The 17,118-nt window shown below is 39.8% G+C and overlaps 1 protein-coding gene across 2 annotated transcripts in view; it reads left to right on the forward strand.

Annotated features, from left to right (window-relative positions):
• The window catches only part of LOC143041509 (mitochondrial ribosome-associated GTPase 1), a 39,711-nt gene that overhangs the window by 3,725 nt on the left and 18,868 nt on the right, over positions 1-17,118 (forward strand). For both annotated transcript variants that reach the window (XM_076213467.1, XM_076213466.1), the window contains exon 3: positions 5,188-5,283. In XM_076213467.1, coding sequence (XP_076069582.1) covers positions 5,188-5,283 — 96 coding nt within the window. The remainder of the gene's footprint in view (positions 1-5,187; positions 5,284-17,118) is intronic.

Genomic DNA, 17,118 nt, shown 5'->3' on the forward strand with positions numbered 1-17,118 from the left:
ATTTAAATGAGTGCATAGAGGGATTAGGGAGAAATGTCAGTGTAGTAGTATTGAGAGACCTTAATGCTAGGGTAGGAAATGAACCAATAGACAGAGTGGTTGGGAAGTGTGGAGTTCCAGGAAAGAATATTAGAGGAGAGTTGATGGTGGAGATGTGTCTAGAGAGTTGATGATAGCAAATGCAGTGTTTAGGAAGAAAGTCAAGCATAAGTACACATGGGAGAGGGTGGTGGATGGAAAGGTAGTAGATAGAGCATTAATGGACTATGTAGTGGTAGATAGGAGTATAATAGGAAGAGTTAAGGATGTACATGTTTCTAAGGGGTTAGAGTGGGGGAATATCAGATCATTTTTTGGTGGAAGGTAAGTTGAGAGTGGAGGATAGATGTAGAAAGAGGAAAAAGACAAAAGTAGGGAGGTGCTTAGAGTGAACTCTTTGAATGAGAAGGAAAAGGAGTACAAGAAGAAGCTGAGAGAGGAGTGGGAGGGAGTGAAGGATAGAGTAGAACTAGGAGTGGAGGAGGAATGGGGACAGTTTAAGGAGGGAGTCACAAAGTGTGCAAAGATGGTGTGTGGAACAAGAAGGATGGGAGGAAATAGAAGGAAGGGTAGTGAGTGGTGGGATGAGGAAACGGAGAAGGTTGTGGAAGAGAGGAGGCGAGCTTTCACGGATTGGTTACAGGATAGGACGAGGGAGTCATATGAGAGGTACAAAGAAAAGAGAAGAGAAGTAAAGCACAAGGTAAAGGAGGCAAAGAGGAGAGAAGATGTGAAATGGGGTAAGAGTGTAACAGAATTTTTTTAAATAAAAAGATGTTTTGGAAAGAAATTAAGAGAGGAAGAGGAGGTGAATCAAGTAGAGAAGAAAAGGTAAAAGGTGCAGATGGAGAAGTGATAATGGAAGAGAAGGCAGTAAGAGGAAGATGGGCAGAGTATTTTAGGGAGTTGCTAAATGTGAAGGATAGGGAGGAAAAGTAGTTGCAGTGGGAAGTGCTAAGAAAATGACCATGATGAGTAAGGAAAATGGAGGAGAAATGAGGAAGGATGAAATGAAGGTAGTTGTTAAAATGATGAGAGCAGGTAAGGCACCCATTCTGGATGGATGTCATGTAGAATGTCTGAAAAAAGGAGGTACAATGATGGTGGACTGGCTGGTGAGGTTATTTAATGTTTAAGAGAGGGTAGAGTGCCGGAGGACTGGAGGAGTGCCTGTATAGTTCCACTTTACATGGGAAAAGGGGACAAGTGTGAGTGAAGTAGTTTCAGAGGGATTAGCTTGTTAAGTGTAGTTGGGAAGGCTTATGGGAGGGTCTTGATTGAGAAATAGACATTTGGGAATGGATTCTAAGAGGAGATTATATGAAGGAGTGATTGTGCCAACAGCACTGTATGGGGCTACCTCCCATATAAGGGGGGAAAATGCCTTTGGTATATGTATGTATTTGTCAATGAAATTGCATTGCTGCCTGGGCTGTATACATTATAAAATGAGCTAGAACAAGTTATGGTGCAGCATATCCCACAATACACAAACTGAAAAGAATTTTTTTTTTTTTTTTTTGGAAAGTGGTGGACCTGAGGCTGAGAAAATGGTATATCAGATAAAAAGGAAATGAAGCAGACAGAAAAAGATGAGAAGGAAAAAAAATTGAAATTAGCCGATACCAACATAGATGGAATGATTTCAGAACTGAGTGAACTAAATGACTACCTGGCGTTAGAAAAACCAGACATAATGGGAATAGTAGAAACTAAATTAAAAAGTAATCTACCACCAAATACTGTGGGACAAGGCCTATACAACTGTTGGATGAAGAATAGAAAGGAAAAACAGGGAGGGGGAGTATTATTTTTGACAAGGAAAGGCTTAAGTGTGACAAAGATAACAGAAGGAAAAAACAATTTAGAATTAATTATGATAAAAGTTTAAAGCAACCACATGATAAGTAGAAAATTTGTAGTAGTGTATGTACCCCCCAAAACACAGTCTTGGACAGAAAATGATCATTCCAAACTGTTGGAAGATACTAAGTATGAACTGACTGATATACTGAAGGAAAGAGGAAATATAGTAATTATGGGTGATTTTAATTCAAAAGAAATATGTTGGGAAGAAATGACAGTAAAGGGTGGAGAAGACATCTGGGGCAACATGCTGCTTGACATGACCATTGAATACACAATGATTCAGCAGATAAAGGAAAATACCAGATACAGAAACAATGAGGAACTATTGAGACTGGATTTAATACTTACGTCAGAACCTGAAATTGTGGACAGAATAGATTACAAAACACCAGTAGGAAAGAGTGACATATACTAATAGAATTCAAACTAAAAGAACAAATAGACCTAAGAAGAAATGAGAAACATAGAATAGGAAGACCAATGTACAACAAAATTAATTTTGAAAAACTTAGAAAGCTCTTTTGTAATGCAAACTGGGAAAAATTCCTAAAGGAAGAAACAAGAATGAAAGAGAAATGGAATATACTAAAAGAAATCTATAATGAGGGAGTGAACAAATATGTACCACAACAAAAGCAAGAAAGAGTATACATAAAGAACTGGTACAACAAAAAATGTAGTGAAGTCAAGGATAAAAGAGACAAAGCCTGGAAAAAATGGAAAAAAGACAAACAAAAAAAAAGAGGAAATGGTAGACATACATCAAACTAAGAAACGATTATGTAAAAATATGCAGAGATGAAGAGAGAAACTATGAAAAGGAAATAATAAAAAAAAAATGCAAGGAACAACCTAAACTATTTTACAGATATGTGAGTAAGCTAGAAAACAAACAAGAAATAGAAAAGCTGCACTAGGGATATATACAGAAGAACCAGAAATGTCAGAAATTATGAACAATCATTTCAAATCTGTATTCACAATTGAGAACTCACCTAACTGTGAGCGAATAGAAAGACAGAAATTCCCCCCAATGAAGGAAATAATTGTAACACAGAAGGAAATCAGCGACCAAATAAAAAACCTTGATGTCAGAAAATCACATGGTCTGGATGGAATTGCAAATTGGATACTGAAAGAATGCATAGAGGAGTTAACAGATAAAATATACAGTATAATCAAATGCTCGCTCAAAGAAGGAAAGGTACCACAAGACTGGAAAAATGCAAATATTGTACCAATATATAAAGGAGGAAACAGACAATCCAACTAACTACAGACCGGTCTCCCTAACAACCACAGTAGCAAAAATATGTGAAAAAGTGATCAAAAGTAGATGGGTTAAACATCTGGAAGAAAAAACTATACTGAATCCAAATCAGTTTGGATTTAGACAAGGAAGATCATGTACAACAAACCTGGTCTGCTTCTATTTGAGACTAATAGAAATAATACAAGAGAGGGATGTATGGGCAGACTGTGCCTATCTAGACCCACAAAAAGCATTTGATAAGGTACCACACAAGAAATTAATAAGAAAAATAGAATCAATAGGTGGCATTGGAGGTAAATTATTGGAATTGATGGAAGACTTCCTGACTGGGAGTAAAAAAGAGGGTAGTAATTAGAGACAAATACTCGAAGTGAGAAGAAATGAAAAGTGGTGACCCGCAAGGGTCGGTGCTGGCTCCAATCATGTTTGCCATATATATAGATGACATGGATGAAGGAGTGGAGTGTTATATAGATTTCTTCACAGATGAAGCAAAAATACTAAAGAAAGTAAGAACAGAGGAGGATTGTGAATCATTACAATCAGACCTGGGCAAAATCTGGAAATGGACTCAAAAATGGGAAGTGAACTTCAATATCAAGAAATGTAGTATAATGGAGTTTGGAAAAAGTAAAAACAGAATATCAAAAAGTTGTAAAATTGGTGAAGAAGAAATAAAAAAAAGTGAACTCAGAAAGAGACCTTGGAGTAATAGTCAGTAAAGACATGACACCGGACAAACCATATCAACAAAATAGTCAGAGAAACCTTCAACCTATTAAGGTCAATGAAAGTGGCATTTGACTATTTGGATAAAGAAATGATATAAAAGATATTAGTTACATTAATAAGACCAAAACTGGAATACGCAGCAACACTATGGACACCCAGTACTGAAAAGAATATAAAAAAAAATTGAAAGAATACAGAGAGTAACAACAAAGTTGGTACCAGCTCTTTCCAAATTAACATACAAAGATTATCCAAATTGGAACTACAAACACTGGACCAGAGAAGAGAAAAAGGTGACCTACTATCTATAGAATCATCAAAGGAATGGAAATCCTTGATAGGAATGATTTACTAAAAAGTGACAATGGAAAAACAAGAGGACATGAAAAGAAACTCAAAAAGGATAACTATAGAAGAGATCTGAAAAAAATAGCTTCCCATACAGAGTGCTGGATATCTGGAATAATCTAAATAAAGAAACAGTGTGTGCAAACACAATTCAAGATTTTAAGAAAAAACTTGATGTTGAAAGATACAAAGACGGGTCACCACGAGCATAACTCCCTTCCCGTATAATACAACTAGGTAAATACAGGGGCAAAACCAGTACAGTACACTAAGTGTAGATACAGTCATTAGGGTTATTTTTTTTCCACACCCTTCTCAGCAAATGCTGTGGCATTATCTGAAAAAATGCACATAAATTTGAGTCTTTTGCAATGAAAACTTACCCTATAAATGATCTAATGGAAGAGCCTGTGTCTTGCTGCATTGTCTTAGAGCCAGGCAATGTGATAGGGGACAAGGATGACTTTTCATCCAGAAGGAACTAAAGCTAAGATGTGGTGGTGGTGGTGGGAGGGAGGGGTGATATATGGGTATGAATGGGTATAGAGTAGGTTAATGCATTGATTTACCCACCCACCCTTATATGGGGGAAAAGGCCTTTTGGTATGTATGAATGACCGAGTAGATTTATTTCAGTTGTTTAAATGAAGTGGCCTTGCTGTGGATGTGCTGTGTTTTGCTGCATTGCTTCTGACCATGGGCAGTGGATGAGATGCAGGGATGACCCATCATCCAGGAGGTGCCAAGATAAGAGGGAGGGAGTGATGGTGAATGGGAGTGGACTATGTGGGGATGAAATGGGTGAGAGTGGATTTATGCCTTTGACTTTGGCTACCTCCCTTGTAAGGGGGAAAAAGCCCTTAGTGTATGTATTTCTATGTAAAGCCAGATGAATTTTGTGCACTAATTCCTCATTTTATTTTCAGGTTGAATGAGCAAGGGAACACAAAATATGTACCTTACCTTGATTTAGATGAACCTTGTGATGATATTCGACACGTACTTAGCATTGCAGCAGCAAGGTCAGTGATGTTTACATGTAGATGTGCTGTGTCTTTTGACACTGCTTATGACCTATGGCAGTGGGCAAGATGCAGGGATGACCTGTCATCCAGGAGGAGCCAAGATAAGAGAGAGGGAGGGGGATGGATGAGAGTGGAGTATGTGGTGATGGAATGGGTAGGAATGGATTTTATGCCCTTCTTTTTTGGCTACCTCCCTTGTAAGGAGGAAAGGGCCTTTGGTATATGTATGTATGTATTCTTTAAGGGAAAGATAATTGTAAAAACATCTCATATTAGTATAGTTCCACTTCACAAGCGGAAAAGGGAACAAGGTCGACTACAATAGTTTTACAGAGATCAGTTGGTTAATTGTTGTCAGAGAAGTGTATGGGATGGTGTTGATTAAGAGGGATAGGAGAGAAGCAGAGGAAGTAATAGAGGAAGAACAATATGGGTTTAGGAGGGGAAGGTGTGTAGATCAAGTTTTTGCAGTAAGACATATATACAAGAAGTTTTTGGGGAAAGAGTAAAGATATCTTTTGGGCTTTCATGGATTTGGAGAAGGCATATAAGGTGGACAGAGAAGCATTATAAAGTGTGTTGCTAATGTGTGGAAAAGAGAAAAGTTTGTTGCGGATGATCAAAGGTTTTTATATGAATAATAGAGCTTGTGGGGGACTTGAGAATGGAGTGAGTGAATGGTTTGAGATATTTACAGAGTTGTATTAGACAGGAAGGGGAGCTATGCTTGTAGTGACCCGTCTTTGTATCTCACAACATCTAGATTGTTCTTAAATTCTTGTATGGTGTTTGCACACATTATTGTCTTGTCCAATTTGTTCCAAACAGCACTATGTGGATTTTTTTTTTTTTTTTTTTTTTTTTTTTTTTTTTTCCCCTCTCTAGATCTCTTCTGTAACTATCCTTTTTCAGTTTCTTTTCATATCCCCTTATATTTCTTTTATCCCACTTTAATAAGTCTTCTCTGCCAAAGACTTTCATGCCTTTCATGATTCCAAAAAAGGCCAATAGATTGCCTCTTTCTCTTCTTTTTCCAGGGTTGGTACGTACATACATACACATATCAAAGGCTTTTTCCCCCTTACAAGGGTGGGGAAAAAGAATACTGCCACCAAGTATTCCCACTTGGATCGTAAGAGGCAAGAAGAAAGGGACGGGGATTGGGACTAGGCATCCTTCTCCTTGTAGCCCCACAGGGGACATTCCTAATCAAAAAAGTAAAGGCATAAGAGGGTCTGGGAGTTTTCGGACCAGCACCCAAGGTTTGGGTCTTTTAATGTGCGTGGGTGTGGTACAGATGAGAGTAAAAGGGAAGAGATAGGTAGTATGTTTGTGAGAAGAAAGATGGATGTGTTGGCTTTGAGTGAAACTAAGTTGAAAGGGAAGGGTGAGTGTAAGTTTGGGAGTGTAAGTGGGAGGTTATCAGGAGTGAAGAGAGGGTGAGGGACGGAAGGGAAGGCTATTCTAGCAAGTGAAGAGATAGGTAAATGTGTAGTGGAGTGGAAGGAGGTTTCCTCAAGGATAATGTGGATGAAGGTGAAACTGGGAAAGGAGATGTGGGTCTTTGTAAGTGCATATGGGCCTAGCAGTGAGAAGAGTGTAGAAGAAAGGGAGGCCTTTTGGATAGATTTATATGAGTGCATAGAGGATTTAGGAAGAAATATCCATGTAATAGTACTGGGAGACCTTAACCCCTTCCATACGGTGCCGCACACGTAGGCGTAATGAGGAGCAAGTGGATTCGCGACGCTGCCATATCGGCATCTTGATTATATTTATTGTAGTCGCCCCTGTGTTTTTACATTCTCCCTAATCTGCTCTTAATCCCATTCTCTGTGGTTTTCAAAATTCACGGGTGAAAGAGAGAACGATCGATATAAGCCGTGACTATATTTTATGATGCGAGTATTATTACGACACGTCGTACGGCTGGCATTGGCTGCTGCCCGCGAGATTTAAGTCCCGTAGTGAAGTGGTTAATGCTAGGGTAGGAAATGGTCCAATCGATGGAGTGGTTGGGAAATGTGGAGTTCCAGGAAAGAATCGTAGTGGAGAGTTGATGGTGGAAATGTGTCTAGAAAGAGAGTTAATGATAGCAAATACAGTGTTTCGGAAAAAAGTCAAGCATAAGTACACATGGGAGAGGGTGGTGGAGGGAAGGGTGGTAGATAGAGCGCTAATGGATTATGTAGTGGTAAATAGGATTGTGATAGGAAGAGTTAAGGATGTACATGTGCTAAGGGAGAGGGTGGGGGAATATCAGATTATTTTTTGGTGGAAGGTAAGTTGAGAGTGGAGGATAGATGGAAAAAGGAAAGGGACAAAAGGTAGGGAGGTTCTTAGAGTGAACTCTTTGAATGAAAAGAAGAAGGAGTACAAAGGGAAGCTGAAGGAGGATTGGAAGGGAGTGAAGGATAGAGTAGAGCTAGGTGTGGACGAGGAATGGGGATGGTTCAAGGAGGGAGTCATAAAGTGTGCAAGGATGGTGTGTGGAACAAGAAGGATAGGAGGAAATAGAAGGAAGGGTAGTGAATGGTGGGATGAGGAAACAAAGAAGGTTGTAGAAGAGAAGAAGCGAGCTTTCACAGATTGGTTACAAAATAGGACGAGGGAGTCATATGAGAGGTACAAAGAAAAGAAAAGAAGTAAAACAAAAGGTAAAGGAGGCAAAGAGGAGAGCAGATGTGAAATGGGGTAAGAGTAGGACAGAAAATTTTGAAAGTAATAAAAAGATGTTTTGGAAAGAAATTAAGAGAGGAAGAGGAGGCGAATCAAGTAGAGAAGAAAAGGTAAAAGGTGCAGATGGAGAGATGATAATGGAAGAGAAGGCAGTAAGGGGAAGATGGGCAGAATATTTTAGGGAGTTGCTAAATGTGAAGGAGGATAGGGAGGGAAAGATAGCTGCAGTGGGAAATGCGAAGAAAATGACCGTGATGAGTGAGGAGAATGGAGGAGAAATAAGGAAGGATGAGGTGAAGGCAGTTGTTAAGATTATGAAAGCAGGTAAGGCACCTGGTCTGGATGGATGCCATGCAGAATGTCTGAAAAAGGGAGGTACAGTGATGATGGACTGGCTGGTGAGGTTATTTAATGTTGGCTGGAGAGAGGGTAGAGTGCCGGAGGACTGGAGGAGTGCCTGTATAGTTCCTCTTTACAAGGGAAAAGGGGACAAGTGTGAATGTAGTAGTTTCAGAGGGATTAGCTTGTTAAGTGTAGTTGGGAAGGCTTATGGGAGGATCTTGATTGAGAGGATTAGGAGAGGAACAGAAGGAGTAATTGGTGAGGAACAGTGTGGATTTAGGACAGGTAGAGGTTGTGTAGATCAGATCTTTGTGGTAAGACAAATATGTGAGAAAGCTATAGGAAAGGGGAAGGATTTTTTTGGGCTTTTATGGATCTGGAAAAGGCTTATGATAGGGTAGACAGAAAGGCACTGTTGGAGGTTATGCAGATATACGGGATAGGAGGAAAGCTTCTAGGAGCTATCAAGAGTTTTTATGAGAGTAGTAGAGCTTGTGTCAGGATTAGAAATGGAGAGAGTGAGTGGTTTGAGGTAAAGGTGGGACTTCGTCAAGGATGCGTTATGTCGCCCTGGCTGTTCAACTTACACATGGATGGGGTGGTGCGAGAGGTAAATGCAAGGGTAGTGGGTCAGGGATTGGAGATGGTTAAAGAAAGTGGAGAAAAGTGGGAGGTGAGCCAGCTGTTGTTTGCGGACGACACTGTGCTTGTGGCAGGATCGGAGGAGAGATTGAGGAAGTTGGTGGCAGAGTTTGGGAGAGTATGTGATAGAAGAAAGCTAAAGATAAATGTGGGTAAAAGTAAGGTGATGAGATGTACAAGGGGTGAAAGTGGCAGTAGTCTGGAAGTGAGCATTAAGGGAGAGCAACTGGAGGAAGTGGATAGTTTTAGATACTTGGGTGCAAATGTGGCAGGAAAAGGTGGAGTGAAGGTGGAGGTAGAATGTAGATTGAGAGAAGCGAGTAAATGCCTTGGTGGATTGAAGAATGTAATGTGGAATAGACATTTGGGAATGGATGCTAAGAGGAGACTGTATGAAGGAGTGATTGTGCCAACAGCACTGTATGGGGCAGAAACATGGAACATAAGAGAAGAAGAGAGAAGGAGTTTGAATGTGTTTGAGATGAGGTGTCTGAGAAGTATGATGGGGGTTACTAGGCTAGACAGAGTGAGAAATGAGGAGGTGAGGAGGAGAACAGGGGTGGAAAGGGAGCTGGGAGATAGGGTTGATGAAAGAGTATTAGGATGGTTTGGACACATGGAAAGAATGAGTGAAGAAAGACTAGTAAAAGAGGTATGGAAGGCAGATGTGGAGGGAGTGAACATGAGGGGACGTCCTAGAATGAGGTGGATGGATGGGGTGAAGGGGGATTTGGGGAAGAGGGGAATGTCTGTTGAGGAAGGACAGGAGAGGACAGAAGACAGGGGTGAATGGAGAATGGTTGTATATGGATGATGTGATTGCATGAGGTGGAATGGGTGGGGAGATGGGGGGTGAGGTAGTATGTGTGAGCAAAATTTGACGCAGCCCGAAGCGATTTCTCTCCGTCTTCTCCTTTATGTAATGGGGGGACGGAGAGGTGGGGTCGCCAATTTAATGAAGCGGCCTTGCTATGGATGTGCTGTGTCTTGCAACACTGCTTGTGACCCAGGGCAGTGGACAAGGTGCAGGGATGACCCGTCATCCAGGAGGTGCTAAGATAAGAGGGAGGGTGGAAGAGTGTGGAGTGTATTCAGGGATGGAATGGGTGGAAATGATTTTATGCCTTTTCCTTTTTGGCCACCTCCCTTGTAAGGGGGATAAAGCCTTGGTATATATGTATGTACAAGGGAAATAGCCAAAAACAAAGGCATGAAAACCATTCCCACCCATTCCATCACTAATACACTCCCCTCCACCCTCTACCTCACTCTTATCTTGGCACCTCCTGGATGACTGGTCATCCCTGCATCTTGTCCACAGCCCTGGGTCAGAATCAGTGTTGCAAGACACAGCACATCCACAGCAAGGCCGCTTCATTAAATCAGCAACCCCCCTCTCCATCCCCCCATGTAGAAAAAAAGAAGATGGGGAGAAATCCCTTCAGGCTGCATCAAATGTTTCTCACACATACTACCTCACCCCCCATCCCCACCCATTCCACCTCATTCATCACATCATCCATATACAACCATTCTCCATTCACCCCATGTCTTCTGTCCTCTCCCATCCTTCCTCAACAGACATTCCCCTCTTCCCCAAAGCCCCTTTTACCCCATCCATCCATCTCATCCTAGGTTGACCCTTTATGTTCACTCCCTCCACATCTGCCTTCCATACCTCTTTTACTAGTCTTTCTTCACTCATTCTTTCCATGTGTCCAAACCATCCCAGTACTCTTTCACCCACCCTATGTCCCAACTCCCTTACCACCCCCGTTCTCCTTCTCACCTCCTCATTTCTCACAATACCCAGCCTAGTAACCCCTATCATACTTCTCAGGTACCCCATCTCAAACACATTCAAATTCCTCCTCTCAAATGTTCCATGTTTCTGCCCCATACACAATCACTCCATACAATCTCCTCTTACCATCCATTCCCAAATTTCTGTTTTTCATTACACTTTTTAATCCCTCGAGTCATTTACTCACTTCTTTCAATCTACATTCTGCCTCCACCTGTACTTCTCCCTTTCCCGCCACATTTGCACCCAAGTATCTAAAACTATCCACTTCCTCCAGTCTCTCTTATCTTAATACTCACTTCCAGTCTGTTGCCACTTTCACCCTTGTACATCTCATCACCTTATTTTTATCCTTGTGGGTAAAAGTAAGGATTTTTTTTCTATTTTCCTTATATTTCATTTTTGTACTGGGTGTTCATAGTGTTGCAGCATACTCCAATCAGTGTGACTAGTATATAATTAAGAGCCACCTTTATATACCGTATTTTCCGGCTTAAAATGCGCATTGGGTTATAATGCGCACCCGTGCACTACGTTATCTCAGTACACAGATAGCGCGCACCGGCGTATAACGCGCATGCCAGGAAAAGTCACTGGTGGCTAAAGCTCGTGAACTGCATGTATGCGACTCCTGCTTGCGTTGGTTCATTGTTTTGTGGGAAATTTGAGCCATGAAAAGTTTATTGAATACAAAATGTACATGAAAAATTTCGGATTTTTACAGAAAAATTGTAATTTACTATCCTGAGGGAATAATTCATCTTACAAGTTTTTATCACCGTGTACAAGTTTTTATCACCGTATACAAGTTTTTATCGCCATGTAGTAACTATGTTTCGGTTCATAAGTGTCTTTACTGAAGTGACGTTTAGTTTAACAAACTCTCGCAAGAGGGTATTTAGTGTAGGCTAGATTGGCAATAGAACTGTCAATCTCGGCCCTGATCTCGCATATTCCGGGTGAGCTAAAACGGCCAACGTTCATGATGTTGGTACCAGTGCTGTTTTACGGATCCCAAATATTTGCATAGACTACGATAATTAATGTTAGTAAAATAAACCAATGAAATAACGGCGATTAATTACTTAGTATCATGTGAACGAGGTTACATGGAGAAGTATTTTTCATTGGCTAGAGCCACCGCTGGGAAATCTGTTGATTTGTCACTAAATTAAGTGTCAGTTTAGGCATCAATCAGGACACAACTAAGAAAAAGTCGGAACTACATGTACCGGTATATGACTCATGTTGTGCGTTGGTCCCTTATTACTTTGTAGCTTAAATAGTTTGTAGGAAATATGATCTAAAAAAAGTTTATTGAAAGTAAAATATACAGAAAAATTTCGGGATTTTTACAGAAAATTTTCATTTTATATCTTAAGGAAATAATTCGTCTTTACCATTTTTTTTAATACTGAAACAAACTACAGACTGCTTTGTTTTAGCTTTGAACCTGCAATAACAGTGGTGAAATAGGACAGTCTCTCATCGAGGTTACGTTTAGTTATTATAACTCCCGAAAGAGGGTGTTGTAGTCACGTGTTTGACACGAGTTTATGAACGGCCGCAACGGAATTTGTACTATACCTAAAGTGAAGCAACAAAGCCAACATAAAAATTCAAACTAGGATGCTGTGGACATGGGCAAATATCATGAATATTGATCATGTTTCATGGTGTTTAGGCCTATTTAAACATGAAAAATAAGATTCGATAGATACCTACCTATACCAAATATTTACATGGCCCATGCTGGCGTATTCTTTCATATCACCATGGCTGTTCTTCTTGTTCTCACGGAACGTCACAGAGAAGTGTGCCGTCCCGACTTTGTGACGGCCAACATCGTCACGTTGTTGTGAAAAAAAATTACACACACAGCCGCAGAATTTTTATTGTAGGCCGTAGATAATGCGCACCACCGTATAACGCACACCCCCCCATGTTTAGGCCCTTCCAACGAAAAAAAGTCGCGCACTATACGCCGGAAAATACGGTATCTTAGTAAATTGTAGGTTTCTCTGACAATTTTGTTTATATGTTTGTCTGGGAACATGTCTTTGGTGATAATTACTCCTAGGTCCTTTTCAGAACTAACTTACTTTACTTCCTTTGTACCGATTTTATATTGTCCTGATATTCTTTTTTCTTTACTTTTTCCAAATTTTATTATATTACATTTCTTAATGTTGAAGTTCACTTCCCACTTTTGACTCCCCCAGACTTTGTCCAGGTATCTCTGTAGTGATTCAGTCTTTTTCCATATTTATTTCTTTAGTAGTTTTGTGTCATCTGCAAAGAAGTTCATGTAACATTCTAGACCTTCATCCATGTCATGTGTATATATAGCAAACATTATCAGAGCCAGTACTGAACCCTGAGGGACTACACTTATCATTTCTTCCCAGGTCAAGTTTTTATCTCTGAGCACCACTCTCATTTTTCTCCTATGCAAGAATGGCAGAATCAGAGGAGGGATTAAGGAAGTTAGTTACAAAGTTTGGGAAGGTGTGCGAAAGAAGGAAGTTGAAGATAAATGTGGGTAAAAGTAAGGTGATGAGAGGTGATGAGAATGGCAGTAGACTGGAAGTGAGTATTAACCCCTTCCATACGGTGCCGCACACGTAGGCGTCTTGGACTTCGATCTCGGTGGCAGCAACCAATGCCAGCCGTACGACGTGTCGTAATAATACTCGCATCATAAAATATAGTCACCGCTTATATCGATCGTTCTCTCTTCACCCGTGAATTTTGATAACCATAGAAAATGCGATTACAAAAGAATTAGAAAGAATGTCATTATGGAGGGGCGACTACAATAAATATAATCAAGACGCCGATATGGCAGCCTCGCGAATACACTCGCTCCCCATGACGCCTACGTGTGCGGCACCGTATGGAAGGGGTTAAGGGTGAGAGACAGGAGGAAGTGGATAGTTATAGACTAGAAAGACTAGTAAAAGAGGTGTGGAAGGAGTGAACATGAGGGGTCGACCTAGGATGAGATGGATGGATGGGGTGAAAAAAGCATTGGGAAAGAGGGGAGTGTCTGTTGAGGAAGGACGGGAGATGACAGAAGACGGTTGAATGGAGAATGGTTGTGTTTAGATGATGCTGATGCATGAGGAAGAGTGGGTGGGGGATGGGGGGTGAGGGAGTATGCATGAGAAATAAATTGATGCAGCCCAAAGGGACTTCTTCTCATCTTCTCCTTTTCTGCATGAGGGGATGGAGAGGGGGGTTGCCAATTTAATGAAGCAGCCATTCTGTAGATGTGCTGTGTCTTGCAACACTGCTTCTGATCCAGGGCAGTGGACAAGATGCAGGGATGACCTATCATCCAGGAGGTGCCAAGATAAGAGGGAGGGAAGAGGGTAGAGGGGAATGGAGTATGTAGGGGATGGAATGGGTGGGAGTAGTTTCTATGCCTTTGTTTTTTGGCTACCTCCCTTGTAAGGGGGAAAAAGCCTTTGGTATATGTATGTATGTGAGAAATCTTCCATCCATTTCAGTAATTTTCTGTGTACATCTGTTGTTTTGAGTTTTTTTAATTTTTTATGTGGTACTTTATCAAATACCTTTTGTTGTCCAGGAAAGCACAGTCTGGCCATCAGTCCCTTTCTTGCATTATATCTATTAACCTTGAATAAAAACAAATCAAATTTGTGGTACAGTGATCCTCATTACACAGTAATTCTTTATCCAGTAAATTCACAGTTACGGTATTTGGTAATTACTACCCTTGATTCTATTTACGGTAAGAAAAATTCAGATACGGTATCCGCTAGATATTACAGTACACGATCTTGTCTAAAACTGAATTGTTGTGGATTTAGTACATTGTTCTCTCTCAGATGTTTAGTCCATCTACTTTTGATTACTTTTTCAGATTTTAGCTATTGTACTTATAATGGAGACTTGTCTATAGTTTGTTGGGTCTTCCTTTTTTCCCCCTTTATATATAAGCAGGATATTGGCATTTTGCCAGTCTTATGGTACCTTTCCCTCTTTGAGTGAGCAATCTATTATCTTATATATTTTGTATGTTAGTTCATCTATACATTCTTTTAGTATTCAGTTTGCAGTTCTATAAGTGCCAAGTAATTTTCTGACATCAAGATTTATTATTTCCCTTATTTCTTTCTGTGTTAAATTATTTCTTTCATTGGAAGGATCTTTCTCCCCTTCATCCCAATTGTGTGTATTTTCTTTTGTGAATACAGATTTGATTTAAAATGTTTGTTAATCATTTCAGCCATTTCTATATTATATATTCCATATTCCCTTGTAGTTTCACTATTTCCTGTTTATTTTTATATTTACCATTTACATATCTGTAGAATAATTTAGGTTGATCCTTACATTTGTCTAATATGTCTTTTTCATAGTTTCTTTTTTCTTCCCTGTGTATTTTTACATATTCATGAGATAGGATGAAATGAATGGATGGGGTAAAAGGGGCTTTGGGGAAAAGGGGAATGTTTGTTGAGGAAGGACGGGAGAGGACAGAAGACGGGTGAATGAAGAATGGTTGTATATGGATGATGGTGTGATGCATAAGGTGGAATGGGTTGGGGATGGGGGGTGAGGTAGTATGTGTGAGAAAAATTTGACACAGCCCAAAGGGATTTCTCCCCGTCTTCTTCTTTTCTGTATGGGGGGACGGAGAGGGGGGGGCATCACCGATTTGATGAAGCAGCCTTGCTGTAGATGTGCTGTGTCTTGCAACACTGCTTCTGACCCAGGGCAGTGGACAAGATGCAGGGATGACATGTCATCCAGGAGGTGCCAAGATAGAGGGAAGGTGGAGGGGAGTGGAGTGTATTAGGGATGGAATGGGTGGGAATGGATTTTATGCCTTTGTTTTTTGGCTACCTCCCTTGTAAGGGGGAAAAAATCCTTTGGTATATGTATGTATGCATTTCTTAGTGTGATATATATTTGCCACTTAGCCCTTTTTTTTTTCCCCCATCTTTTACAAGCTTTGTCTCTATCTTTTGCATCACTACATTTTTTGTTGTATCAGCACTTAATGTATACCTTTTCCTGTTTTTGTTTTGGTACGTATTTATCCACTCCTTCATTATAGATTTCTTGTAATATCGTCCATTTCTCCTCTACCTGTGTTTTTTCATTAAGAAGTTTCCCCAACTCATTTTTTGAAAGAATTTTCTGAGTTTCCCAAAATTCATTTTGTTATACATCAGTCTTCCTTTTCTGTGTTTCTCATTTCTTCCCAGATATATTTCCTCTTTTAGTTCTAGCTCAAGTAGTATGTGGTCACTCTTCCCAATTGGTGTCTTGTATTCCATTTTATCCACAATTTTAGGCTGACATAAATATTAAGTCTGATATTGACAGTTCTTCATTATTTCTATATCTGGTATTCTCTTTTACCCTTTGAGTCATTGTGTATTCAGTGGTCATGTCCAATAGGATGTTTCCCCAAAGGTCCTTTCCACCTTTCACTGTCATCTCCCAACATATTTCTTTAGAGTTAAAAACACCCATAATTACTAAGGTTCCTCCTCCTTTCGGGATTTCATTTAATGTATGCCTTGTGTCCTCCAACATTTTGGAATGGTTACTCTCTTTCCTAGAATGTGTTTTTAGGGGCACATATATCACTACAAATTTTCTACTTTTCATGTCACTATTTTCAACTTTTATCATAATCAATTCCACATTATTATTTCCTTCTGTAATATTTATCACATGTAAGCCTTTCTTAGTCAAAAACATGACTCCTCCACCCTGTTTTTCTTCTATTTTTAATCCAGTGATTATATATAAACCTTGGCCAACACTATTTGGTGGTAGTGGACCTTTTAATTTTGTCTCCACAATTCCCATTATATCTAGGTTTTTTTCCACCAGATAATCATTTAATTCATTTAACCCTGAAATCATGCCATCTATGTTGGTATATGTTACTTTTTTTCTGTTTCCTGTGTTTCCTTTTTTCCATTTTCTCAGCCCTCAGCCTCAAGGCCAGCACTCTAAAAAGAAAAACTCTTTTTGGTCCCTGTTCTTCTCTCATTTTTTTATTAGCTTTATTTTTTAGTGTCTTTTCTCTTTCTTTTTCCTCATTGCTCATTTCCTTTTTTTATCCTTGTATTTTTGTAATTTCACTTTTTGCCAACTTTGCTGCTTTTGTTAGTACTTCCACCATCATTTGAGACCTTAGTTTAATTTTTAGAGGTCTATTTTTTTCTTTAGAGTATAGTCCCATTCTAAGCACTTCTATTTTTTCTCCATCTCTTGCCCCTCCTCTTGTATCTTTTTCAGAATTTCTTTTGCTATTTCTTTCTCTTTTTCTCTTAAGTATCTAGCTACATTGTGTTTTTCTTTAATACAGTGATACC

This window comes from Oratosquilla oratoria, chromosome 31 (assembly GCF_046742065.1).
Source record: "Oratosquilla oratoria isolate Oo_2021 chromosome 31, ASM4674206v1, whole genome shotgun sequence".
Classification (NCBI taxonomy): domain Eukaryota; kingdom Metazoa; phylum Arthropoda; class Malacostraca; order Stomatopoda; family Squillidae; genus Oratosquilla; species Oratosquilla oratoria.